Here is a 13501-nt window from a genome sequence, read left to right on the forward strand (position 1 = left end):
TATCGATGCGACACCGTTTGCAATTTATCACGAGAACAATGGACGAACGCAACTTATAAAGCTGTTCCTTTGTTTGTGTTTTTAATGGACGTAAAACTTATTTGTATTTCGTGGTTGGGCGTTTTATTTTATAATAAAATACGTACTCTAGGAACTCGGTTAGGTAGTGCTTGGAACAGTTCGACCACATCCACGGTTTGGTGTCGTTCTTCATGATGTTGTTCATGATGTTCATCACCCTTTGTCCCCTGTTGAATTGGTTGCACCTCGTGTCGTTGTCGTGGGGCATACTATAAATGTACATTAAATGACTCAAATCGACACGTTACTCAAGTTGATTTACCTTAAAACGTGTCCGAGCTCGTGGGCAATTGTGTAGGAGGTGGCCAAACCTCTGTCGATTACTACTGCGCAGCTTTCTGAGCCGCACATCGACGCCACCTGCGCAATACCCAAAAATCTGCAGTATTCACTCGTGTTTGTACATATTGTACTCCTGAAATTACTCCAATTGAAATGTTTGTACGATAATTAGGGATATAATTTACCTGGTGAGGAGGAGAGCAACGTCATGGTTTTTGTGGTTGGTACTTTGGGATTGCCATTGGCAAAATTTCGACAGGATCTTCGCGGATTGTTCATACTCAAACGTCTTGTGTTTTAGGTGTAAAATATTAACTAGAGATACACTTATCGAGTTACCAATGGAGGAATGTTTAAACAATAAGGAAACCTAGAAAATAGACAATCAATTGAGGAACTACAGAAGATTGAAACACCTCTTACGTGGTTCATTAAAGTCATAATGTAATGGTTCAAATTCTCCTCAGTTTTATGGTAATCAATCATACTTTTGTCGACCACCAGCATCACCTCCACGAAATAGTTGTGGCTCCTTTTAACCTCACGAGGCGGCCAGTAGTCAGCCTGCCTCGAATTCCTGGTGTAATCCCCGTAATCGTTGAGATGGAACGGATTCTCCACGTGTTCGTTCATAAAATCCAAAGGTTTAAAGTCCTGCTGCGTGTCCAGGTCGTCGAAACGCAGGTCCCTGCGACGTATCGAGTGCTGTGGCGGCTGAAATTCATCCTCCACGATCTCCCCATGAAAATCCTGATCGTCGGGTATCGAATCTGTTGGAGTTAAAATTTATACGTGACGGTGGGAACGGACGGTAATGTCGGGTGAAGGTCTCCGGCACAAGAACCGGCCTCGGGCGACAATTATACCATCGGAGAGCGAACGTGCGAAGGTGCCACGCAGTCTGCACACAATCGCAGTCGCGTCTCCGTCGACATTCCACAGCTAGAAACCGGATTCGCGGACTAACGGTGTCGGTCTACGCTTTTCGTTAATAGATGTCGGCCCGGAACGTGGCGAAAGCGCCATCTATTTATTAACAGCCTCCAACCAAGTGAGAGACTCAATAAATTTATCGTTTCGATTATTTATTGCCGGGAGTGCTTGGAGGCGAACACCTGTTCCAATAACTCACGTCCAGATCAACCGATAATCGGGGTTTTGGTAGAGTGCATTACGAAATTCGTCTGCGAAACCGTACAGTTTGAAAGTGATTCAGACCGTACAGAAAATAAAACGAAAACAGATCATCGTTTCTAAATCTAAATTAGCGTTTCGAGTGATTCACTAGAGGAAAAAAATTAAAGAGTTTTCGTTGGCAAGCGAAATGGATCGTTTCGTTTTTAAAATAAACTCGTTTTTCGCACTTCCTGTAAATCGTGTTTAATTTTAAACAGCAGAAAATTTGTCACCATTTTATTAATAAGACGAGATAATTTAAAATGCACTCACCGATTTCTTCTGAGAAGCTGTCGATGACGTCGTTGGAGGGTTGAGGTGCCAGATGCACTCGGGTGATTTTGTGGAGGATTGTGCTGATTGTGTTGTTGTTGAACTGTTCTGGTTCGATGTGGTACGCATCCTCAGACGTTTTGATGTATCCAGTCTAAATAAAAATAAAATAATAAATATTATTAAACTCTTAAAATACTCCTTTGTTTAATTTACTCTTATTTTTTAAATTATTAACTGAATAAATTAAATTCTCAGTTCTAGAACTTTTAAATTTAATAATTTTTTTAAATTTCTGTACTATTAAAACTCTTAAGTTTAATAATTTATTAAATGTATAAACCATTAAATTATTAATTTCATAAATTTTATATCATTAACTGAACAAATTAATAAATTTTGAGTTCAATAACTCTTAAACTTAATAATTTTTTAGGTTTCTAAATTATTAAACTCTTAATTTTTGAATTATTTACTGAATAAATTAAATTCTGAATTCTAGAACTTTTAAACTCTAAATTTTTAAATTTTTAACTAAATAAACTATTAAATTTTGTGTTTTAAAATCTTTAACTCTTAAGATTAATAATTTATTAAATGTACAAACTATTGAATTATTAATTTCATCAATTTTATATCGTTAACTGAATAAATTAATAAATTTTAAGTTCTACAACTTTTAAACTCCTAAATTTAGTAATTTTTTAGGTTTCTAAACTATTAAACTCTTAATTTTTAAATTATTTACTGAATAAACTAATAAATGTTGGGTTCTATAACTTTTAAACTATCAAATTCAATGATTTTTCAAGTCTTTAAATTATTAAACTCTTAACTTTTAAATTTATAACTAAATAAATTATTAAATTTTGTATTCTAAAACCTTTAAACTTTTAAGTTTAATAATTTATTAAATGTACAAACCATTAAATTATTAATTTCATAAATTTTATATCATTAACTGAATAAATTAATAAATTTTGAGTTCTACGACTTTTAAACTCTTAAATTTAATTATTATTTAAGCTTCTAACTATTAAACCATTAATTTTTAAATAAATAATTTAAAAAAAATGAATTGTACAGCCTTTAAACGTTTAAACTTAACAATTTATTTAATTGAATAATTATTTAAATATGATTAATTAATTAATTGATTAAATTTCGTACGACTGTACGGTACTGTTGCCTTTATTCGGCGAACGAAACATTCGATATTGGATTTCGTTATCGCCGTCATCGATCACTAATCAAAACAATTCACCTGCATTCCGAGTGTTGAAACATGTCTGCTGATCCGAAAGGCATAGCGAAAAAAAAAAAAAAGTTGATTTATTTGTCTTTACCGTGATTCACCCGACAGACTAAACAACACTCTGTACGGTTTACAAAAAGGCGCGGCGTATGTTTATTACATAATCGATTGCGATGAAATCCTTATTTACGATTTACGATGCCGAGTTGAACCACCGTGCGTCACGTCGTGATCAAATACAGACCAGACGATTTTTGTTTGCCTTCTTGCCCGAGCGATACAATTATTTACACATTAAATGGGGATTCTGAAAAAAATTGCAAATCGTTTTTGTTGTTGTTTTTTTCAAAGGGAAAATGTTTATTTAATGACTGGAATTGATGCGGGGATTTCGATTTGATTATGTCTGTAATTTGAGGCCATAAAAACACTCAAGATCTGAATATCATTTTAATTTTTTACTGTATTAATAACGACTACAACTGAAAACTCAAAAACATTATTAAATTATTATTATTTAAATTTAATATTTATTAATTTATTCAGTTAATAATTTAAAAATTAAGAGTTTAATAGTTTTGAAACTAAAAAAACTATTAATTTTAAGAGTTTATAGATTGTAGAGCTCAAAATTTATTAATTTATTCTGTTAATCATTCAAAAATTAAGATTTTAATAGTTTAGAAACTAAAAAAATATTAAATTTAACAGTTTACAAGTTGTAGAACTCAAAATGTATTAATTTATTCAGGTGTTGATTTAAAATTTATAAATTTAATGAAGCAATGGGTTTACACTTAATAAATTATTAAATTAAAGAGTTTAAAGATTGTACAGTTCAAAATTTATTAATATATTTAGTTAATAATTTAAAAATTTTAATAGTTTAAAAACTTAAAAATTTTTTAAATTTAACAGTTTCTAGGTTGTAGAATCCAAAATGTATTAATTTATACATTTAATAATATAAAATGTATGAATTTAATAATTTAATGGCTTAAACATTTAATAAATTATTAAATTTAAGAGTTTAAAGTTTGTAGAATTCAAAATATATTAATTTATTTAGTTAATAATTTTAAAATTAAGAGTTTAATAGTTAAAAAATTATTAAATTAAGGAGTTAAAAAGTTGTAAAACATGTAATTGGCGACTTATTTAGTTAATAATGTAAAAATTAATAGTTTAGAGACATAAAAATTACTAAATTTAAGAGTTTAAATGATGTAAAACTCAAAATTTATTAATTAATTGAATTAATAATGTAAAAAATTTAGTAATTTAATAATTTAATAGATGAAATATTGAATTAAAATAGAAATATTAAATGAAACACTTGTACCAATTAAACAGCCATTCGCCCTTCATTTAATTATTAATTAACGGTGGTAGTTTAAAATTTAAATTGGCCCCAATTAATGGGTGGCGTCAATCAAAAAAAAAAAACATAACATCATCATGGTTTACCATTAAGAAAAATTAAAAATGCATCCATCGGACAGCCTCGAAATGACGGACGATAAATATTCAAATTATACGATTATACGATTATACGGATCCGTGACTTTTGCCAAGATCTAAAAGCAAGCACATTTGTGTCAGCCAGTGATGTCATAATCGTTCGTATCTTAATCCGGGCCGCGGCCATAAAAAAAAATACTGAAAAATTAATTACAATAAGATGAGAGCGGGTTTTTGATTAATTTTCAAGCCCGCTTCAATTAAAACTAATTTACATGCACGATCCGTCCCGTCCCGTCCTGTCCCGTCAGATGCGACGTCCTCGCGTGCTGCGACCAAAACATCGTAAAGTTGCGATCGTAAAATTTTTGTTTTGCATTTAACACACACACACACACACACACTCGTACAAGTGACCAGATGACTGTTGACACTTTGTCTTATTCCAGTGCAAGGATGAACCGATGGTGAGAATGGTGAGACGGAAACGGTCCAACAACGTGCCGGGACGGCACGGTATTTCGAAAGTGACTCACTCAATCATCGGTTTATGTCTGGACTTTTTATTTATAGAAATCGCGCGCGTTTCTTGACTTTTTGATCCAATTCAGCCAATTTGTCGCGCGATTTTAATTTAATGCGGCTCACGGTCGCCGAGTTTTACGTGAGAACATTAGAAAACTGCTTTTTTATTGTTTTGATCATCAAGAATAAAGGAAATCTCTTCAAAGTGACCATAAAAATTCAAATTAAAACTTTTAAAATGTATTTTAATAATATTAATAATAGTTATATCAATAATACACGAGATGGCACTAAAAATAATTACAGATTTCTATGTATAAATCCTCCTTTCCTACAATAGAAACTGTAGGATTCAACGATTTGGACAAATGGTACTTGAAGTAACTAAGCAGGAATTTTAGATTTTTATAAAATATTTATATGTGAAAAAAGTATAGTTAACAAACTGGAATTAATTTATACAATGATGAAGGGATGGCACCTAAAATAATTACAGATTTCTATGTATAAATTCTCTTTTCCTACAACAGAAACTGTAGGATTCATCGATTTGAATGAATGATAATTGAAGCAACTAAACTGGAATTTATTAGGTTTTTATAAGTTATTTATGAGTGAAAAAAATATAGTTAACAATTTGGAATTAATTTATACAATGGACAGGAGGTGGCACTTAAAATAATTACAGATTTCTATGTATTAATCCTCTTTTCCTACAATAGAAACTGTGGAATAAATCGATTTGGATAAATGATACATGGAGCCACTAAACCGGAATTTATTAGATTTTTATAAATTATTTATGAATGAAAAAAGTGTAGTTAACAATTTGTAATTAATGTATACAATGGATAGGAGATGGCACCTAAAATAATTACAGATTTCTATATATAAATTCATCCGTTTACAACTTGAAAAACATATGTATTAGTTTTTAATAAATTAATTGTGTATGAAAAAATTATATAATTAACAAATTAACTTGAAAACGTAAGAATTTAATTAATTAGCAATTCATATATGTAAATGTGGGAATTCAAAAATCTAATAATTAATATATTTAAATTAAAATAATTTAAGAGATAAAATTGAAAGAATTTAATAAATTTATTGTCAAATATTTAAGTGTTTAATAACCTAATAATTTATAATTTAAATTAAGAGATTTAAATATTTATAAACATAACTGATTAATTAAATTTTAATGTTTACTAATTAAAAAAATGAATTATTTAATCAGTTTAAACCTTTAAAACGTGATGTTATTAAATAATTTAATAGTGTGCAAGCTGTAAATAAAAGAAAGCCGTATAAAAACTCAATTAGCAACCAACAAATAATTATTATTACACAATAACAATTTAAATAAATAAATAAAAAAACATTCAGTTGTAGTAAAAGTGAATGAAAACAAGTCGAGGTCGCCAGTCCAAAACGCCCGCCCCCTAAAGATTTACGACCCAAATCTGGATTCATTGATAATTTCACATGTACGTGGGAAACCTGCATCGATGATTTTTTTTTTTCTCTTTTTACAATCCTCCCGGCCACGTAGGCCGAACCTCCCTCGAAAAACTGCAACGGACACCGAAGACACGAAGTGGGTAGTCGCAACACCAGTTTCGTTTGGGTGCGCACCGATTTACAAACGCCAGCTTTACGTATTCATTTATTCGTCGTCGTTTCTTTGTCCGCGTTTCTCGATTTATGGGTACGACCCACACACACACACACACATGCACAACGAGCACAATCACCAAGAATTTTAATCCCCGACAGACAACAATACAAGATGTAGGATCCATCATTTTTTTAATCGATTTGGATGAATGGTGGCTGATGAAGTAACCAGCCGTGGAGTTATTAGGCTTTAAAAAATTGGTCATGTATAAAGTATTACGTTGATTTCTACATATAAAAGATGTAGGTATGGTTGGCATGGCGGAATTAATTTAGATAAGGGAAACAAGATGGCACCTGAAATAATTACAGATTCCTACACACAAATCGTCCTTCTCATTATCATAAAACAACATAACAAATTAAGTAAGTAAAGTTCAAAAATGCATCGATCAAGGCGATTGATTTTTTGTGTTCCCGACACGCGATTATTTGCCGTCAATTCCGTACAACACGTTAATTGTTGTGTAACCTTCCAGCCAGACAATCGCCTCTTCAAACTCATAGAGTGCATTTCCTAGTTGCTAACATCAACAAGGTCGAAGAACGAAATCGAAGAAACAAACAAACAAACAAACAGAAAAAAAAAGAAACCACTCACCATTCCGTGGCACAAGGACACGGCGACGTTGGAATCTGGATCTCCTCGCACGGTGCCCTTGTAGAAGCACCCCGTCAGTTTTGGGTCGTGGCGCTCGCGTTCCGTGTAGTTCTCGTGCACGTGGGTCACAATCTGTTAAACAAGTTAAAATAATATAAAAAAGACTTGATAGAATTCAGGTAATTACATGTAAATCGGGCGTGACGAAGCCCGAATCGTGGGCCAACTCGAGGATCATCTTGCGGCCGAAGGCCTTGATCTCATAACGGGGGTAGGGGTCCCACACGTCCGCAGTCTTGTGCCGGAAGTGGCCGCTGTGGTGTTTTGAGGTTGGCACGTCTGCAATTAAATCACCGGTCAGTGGTGCCAACTAATAACTCAATTAATAGGTGTGGCATACCGTTGTTGCCGGCGGTGAGGTTGTTGTTGCTGTAATGCATCTCCTCGAAAATGCGGTCGTGGCTGTTGAGGGGTGGCGGGCTGATTTTCAACGGTTCCACCCATTCCGTGTCTTCGACCGGGTCAGGGTAGAAACGATTCACGTCGAAGAAATCTGTAAACAATTAATTTGAATTAAATGAGAATAATTTTCTTAATTTGCAGTTACTCAAATACATAAACCATAATTTAGTACAATGTTTCAAACAAGTAATTGAAAATATGTACATTACAATCAATTTACAAACTTTTTCAAAGGTACAGTAACTAAAAAAATGATTTACACAGTTACAATCTGAGTTTTATCAAATTTTAAATGTGTTTTGCGTCGTCGTGGTTGCCGAATTTCCGCAACAGTGACGTGGCGCCCTCTGTCAATGGGTAGATATATTTCCTGTTGTTTTTTGTCCACAGGGCGTAATAATTGGAATAAACAATTGAAATTTGGAGGATTTATGGAGAAGATAACGTTGAATCTAATGGTGATAAAGGCACATTAAGACTGTTTCAGGATACAAAATTATTGACATCCAAACATAAATTTATGAAATGTTGGCTGTGGCAATATAAATAAAATTTTAAATGTAATTTGCAGTTAATCAAGTACACAAACCATAATTTAATCTTGATAAGTTATTAATTTTTTAGATTTATATTACTAATAAAGTAAAAAAGGCATTTTATAATTATTAACAAGCGGGTAAATTGCATTTTTGCATTTTTTATAATTAGTTACAATCGGGTTTGATGGGTTTAACGTCTGGGCAAGTTTTTGTCGTTTTACAATTATGGTTTTTTTATTTTTAGTCAGTTGGCACTCGGAAGGTGTTCATTAAGGCCTCAACTTTATGTTGCTCAACGAAAACGTTTATAGACTTTAATTATTTATGATTTTATAAATTAATGTTCAAATTAAATTTCCTTTTAACACAAATATTTTGGGGGACAGTAAAAAATCAAATAAAACTTGTTGATCTGTTTATTTTTATCTGGCTGCATATTTCCTGAAAATTATTAAACAAACCAAAAATACTGGAGAGAAAAAACAGGTGTTAAGAAAAGTTTGTCGCAGATCCAGACATCAATTTTTTGGCACACCTTTTCGCAACCCGCCCACCGAAACGTCTCGACTCTATTTTGGTTCACCTTAAAATTAGATTCGCTGCGTCCCGTTCCCCGGGGGCACGATCCTTGTGGCGCACCCGGAAACGCTTGCCCACACACACGAAATCCGCATTTGCATCAGAACCGGGACAATCTTCGTTAATAAATTAGGATTTTACATTAAAAGTGTTACGTAAACGATTATTAGCATTCGCCTGAGATGGTGGGTGACCGTTCCCGTGCCGGTGGGTTGTGAAAGTACCCCGATCCGTTGTTAATTGAATTACCGTTTAAAACCTCGTAATTTATTGGCCGGCGCAAAAGTGAGGAGTCAATCGTCGGATCGTAAAAGTTCAACGGTACCCGTCCTTGACTGTTCTCAATTTCGGGCGACCAAACCTCGTCGTCTGCGACATTGAACGACCGCCCAGCCACCACCGCCACCCCGAATAGCCGACCGACACGTTCCTCATGCACCGGGAAGCCGTACGTGATTAAAAAAAAAACCGCATCCGAATAAGCTTGATTAAATAAAACCCGGTGAATCAGTGGTCGACCTCATCGGAACCTTGTTTGGAATTCCGCGATTCTGCGTTCTGAGTGAAAAAATTGGGACGAAAACCAACGCCATGACATAATGCGAATCTACATAAATTACCATGGGCATAAAACTTGGTAAAACGACGCATTGTTCGGCCAGTGATTGACGTTAAGTGCCTTTTAAACCGAGCCGGGACGTTTTATAACTCGACGTTCGTACGGTTCGTTCACCTTCATGCCCTTTTTCGTCGCGAAAACGGGCAAAATGTGCGTTTTGTGTTGTCGTGGTTGCAGGATATTCGCACCTCTACGTGGCGCCACCTGTCAATGGGTAGAAACAGTTCGCCTACAAGGCTTAATGATTGCAAGGAACATTTAAAATGTGATTCAGCTAAAGAGAAAACAAGGCTGAACCGAATGGTGATAAGGGCTACTTAAAATTCAGAACATAAAATTATAAAACTTTGGCTGTGCCAGTGTTTAAAACAAGTAATTGAAAATATGAACACTACAACCAATTTACAAACTTTTTCAAAGGTATAGTAAATAAAAAAAATGATTTATACAGTTACAATCTGGTTTTTATCATTGTTTTTTAACACGTTTTCCTTGTGATTTAATTAATTGGATAATTTGTGTACCTGTAATGGAATAAATTGTGTTTTAAAGTTGGTTTTCGTGTTTTAATCAACTTGATTCCCGTGACGAATCGGACAGTTATACGTAAATTTCACACGTACAATCATTTAAAATTACAATTCAACGTACAACACACATTTCTTCATAATTGATCATCAATTATTTATCTTAGGAAGATTAATACGTTCCTTCTTCGACGATTAAGCAACAAATAATGGAATAAGGTTGTAAATTCATAAAGCAAACATTTTATAACTCGTTCGTTCACCTTTATACACTTTTTGGATGTAAAAACGGGTAAAATGTGTATTTTGCGTTGTCGTGGTTGTCTAATATTCGTAACAACAACGTGGCGCCATCTGTCAATGGGTAGAAATAGTTCCTGTTGTTTTTTGTCCACAGGGCGTAATAATTGGAATAAACAATTAAAATTTAGAGGAGTTATAGAGAAAACTACGCTGAGTCTAATGATAGTGATAAGGGCACGTTAAGACTGTTTCAGGATACAGAGTTATTTACCTTTAAACATAAATTTATGAAAAGTTGGCTGTGGCTGTGTTTCAAACAAGTAATCGAAGATATGAAGATTTTCAGTCAAAAATGACTTACACAGTTAGAATTTGATATTTATTGATATTTTTGAACAAGTTTTCCTTGCGGTTTAATTAATTGTACAAGTTATGTACCTGTAATAGAATAAATTGTGTTTTTAAAGTCAATTTTCGTGTCTTAATCAAGTTGATTCCCATGACGAATCGGACAGTTATACGTAAATTACACACGTACGAACATTTAAAATTACAATTCGACCGCACAACACACATTTCCTCATAATTGATCATCAATCATTCATCTTAGGAAGATTAATACGTTCGTTTATTGTGATTCTTTACGGTCACAATTCAAGGAATAAATAACAAACAATCGAACAAAGTTGGAAATTCATAAAGGCTGTTTTGCGGCTTCGTACGGCGAACAATGCGAAATGGTATGCGTAAAAATGACGAAGAAATGCGGTTTAGTGGCTCGAGTGGGACGTTTATTAAACGTGTGGCAAAAATTGATTTATTTATCCATTATACTTTAATACGCGCAATTTATCTGTGCTAAAGGTACAATTTTGTTTTCGCCTTGTCCGATACCGACACGACAAGACGGAACCGATTCAAAAATTGATCGTACGAAAGGAAAAAAAAAAGACACACTTTGGAAACATGAAAACACTGGTCGACCAGGAAATTATCGCGAGGGATCAACGTTCCCATAAAATCGTGCGCCTCCGGTCCGTTCCTTCGTCAGTTTGTTTGTGCGTACCGTTTTTGTTTTTGACGTTGCACATGCACCGAATCATTTCTATAAATAATCGATAATTGTGCAATCGATTAATTACTGCTGTTTAATTGGATCGTTTTCATGTAATTATGGATTTGATTGCGCAACCAAAGCCATTGTATAATGATGGTTAAGTGTTTGTTAAAAGGACGACGGGATTTGGATTGGGGGAAGGCTTAGTCGGATTGCTCAATCGTCGTGTGTAAATCATGCATCTTCTTCCTTGTTGTCTCGCGTAAATTAATTGTGTGCATCTCGTTGCGTAACACAAACACACACACACACACACACACACACACACACACACACATACACACGAGGTGTGAATTTAATAAATATTGATAGAAAATTGCGTTGGGCAACAAGACACTTGTTGTGCAAGTTGGAAATTGTTGCGAGATTGATTTTGTGTGCGTAGATTAGAAAACAAAATAAAAAACATTTTAATACTTTTAAAAATATGTGACAGCTATTAAAATTTTTCCTCCAACATTAATGGTATTTTGATGGTTAAAATCTTCAACCTTCCTCGTGTGTTAATTTCAAATTTGTTGGATAAACGTTGACATTTTTAGCATACAAACACTTCAAAATATTTATACGTTTGATATTTACAAATAAATCTAACTTATTCAAAGAATTTCTGGTTCAAAATCTTTTAAGCTTCTAACAATAGCAACAGTAGTTGCCTAACTCCAACCCTCTAACAGTGTCACCCTCTATTAACTCCCCAAACAACTATATAAACACTAATAGTATAAAGTTTATTTCATGACTTAAAACTCAGGAATAAACAGATAATTATCTTTGTAATTGGTACATAAAACATGAGGTGTAAATTTATTAAATACTAATAGAAAATTGCGTTGAGTAACAAGTTACTTAATATTCAAGTGGTAATTGATGTGAGATGATTGATTTTTGCACATGTGGATTAATTGAGTCATAAATATGATAAGAAAATGCAAATAATTAAAATTTTTAATATCAGTTTAATTTTATTTCTTAAAATTGAAAAAGCTATAAAAGTATCAATTAAAAACTAATAATAATTAGATAATTATAATCTTCAACGTTCTTAGTGTGATAATTTTGAACATGTTGGTCAAACTTTGGCAGTATTAATATCTAAACAACTCAAAATGTTTGGACGGTTAATGTTTATAAATAAATTTAACATATTTTTAACTTATTCAAAGAAGTTCTTGTTCAAAATTTAATTACATCAATTATAGTTGCCTAACTTTAACCTTCTAACAGTGTCACCATCTATCAACCACTTAAACAGCTACATAAACATTAATAGTATAAACTTGATATTTAAGTACTTGAAACCCAGAAATAAACCGATAATTATCTTTTTAATTGGTATATAAAACTTGAAGTGTGATTTTATTAAATATTGATAGAAAATTGCCTTGAAGAACGAGTTAATTATTATTCAAGTGTCGTGATTTTTGAAAATTCAGTTGAAATGATTGATTTCTGTGTATGTGGATTAATTTAGTCATAAATACACAGAAATATTACATAAAATACAAATTACTTAATTTTTTAACCTAATTTAAAATTTATTTCTAAAAATTGTAAAAAATTCTATAATTTTAACCTTCAATCTTCCTTGTGGTGATAATTTTAAATATGTTGGATAATCGTTGACAATTTTAGCATCTGAATATTTGAAAATATTTAGATGGTTGATATTTATAAATAAATTTAACATATTTTTAACTTATTCAAAGAAGTTCTTGTCCAAAGTTTAATTACAGCAATTATAGTTGCATAACTTTAATGTTCTAACAGTGTCACCCTCTATCCACCACTCGAACAACTACATAAACATTAACAGTATAAACTTGAAACCCAAAAATAAACCGATAATTATCATTTTAATTGGTATATGAAACTTGAAGTGTGATTTTATTAAATATTGATAGAAAATTGCCTTGAAGAACGAGTTAATTATTGTTCTTGTTGTTGTGATTCTTGAAAATTGAGTTGAAATGATTGATTTCTGTGCATGTGGATTTACTGAGTCATAAATACACAGAAACGAAACAAAAAACACAAATCATTTATTTTTTAATCTAATTTAAGATTTATTTCTAAAAATT

The 13501-nt window shown here is 32.5% G+C and overlaps 1 protein-coding gene across 3 annotated transcripts in view; it reads right to left on the bottom strand.

The window, feature by feature from the left end:
- LOC109597857 (A disintegrin and metalloproteinase with thrombospondin motifs 9) overlaps nucleotides 1–13501 on the bottom strand; it is a 36470-nt gene that overhangs the window by 6727 nt on the left and 16242 nt on the right. For all 3 annotated transcript variants that reach the window (XM_049968574.1, XM_049968575.1, XM_049968573.1), the window contains exons 4-11: nucleotides 7735–7887; nucleotides 7522–7673; nucleotides 7335–7466; nucleotides 1813–1966; nucleotides 787–1133; nucleotides 549–733; nucleotides 344–496; nucleotides 147–290 (exon numbers count right to left, since the gene is read on the bottom strand). In XM_049968574.1, coding sequence (XP_049824531.1) covers nucleotides 147–290; nucleotides 344–496; nucleotides 549–733; nucleotides 787–1133; nucleotides 1813–1966; nucleotides 7335–7466; nucleotides 7522–7673; nucleotides 7735–7887 — 1420 coding nt within the window. The remainder of the gene's footprint in view (nucleotides 1–146; nucleotides 291–343; nucleotides 497–548; nucleotides 734–786; nucleotides 1134–1812; nucleotides 1967–7334; nucleotides 7467–7521; nucleotides 7674–7734; nucleotides 7888–13501) is intronic.

The sequence above is a fragment of the Aethina tumida genome, chromosome 6 (genome assembly GCF_024364675.1).
Source record: "Aethina tumida isolate Nest 87 chromosome 6, icAetTumi1.1, whole genome shotgun sequence".
Classification (NCBI taxonomy): Eukaryota; Metazoa; Arthropoda; class Insecta; order Coleoptera; family Nitidulidae; genus Aethina; species Aethina tumida.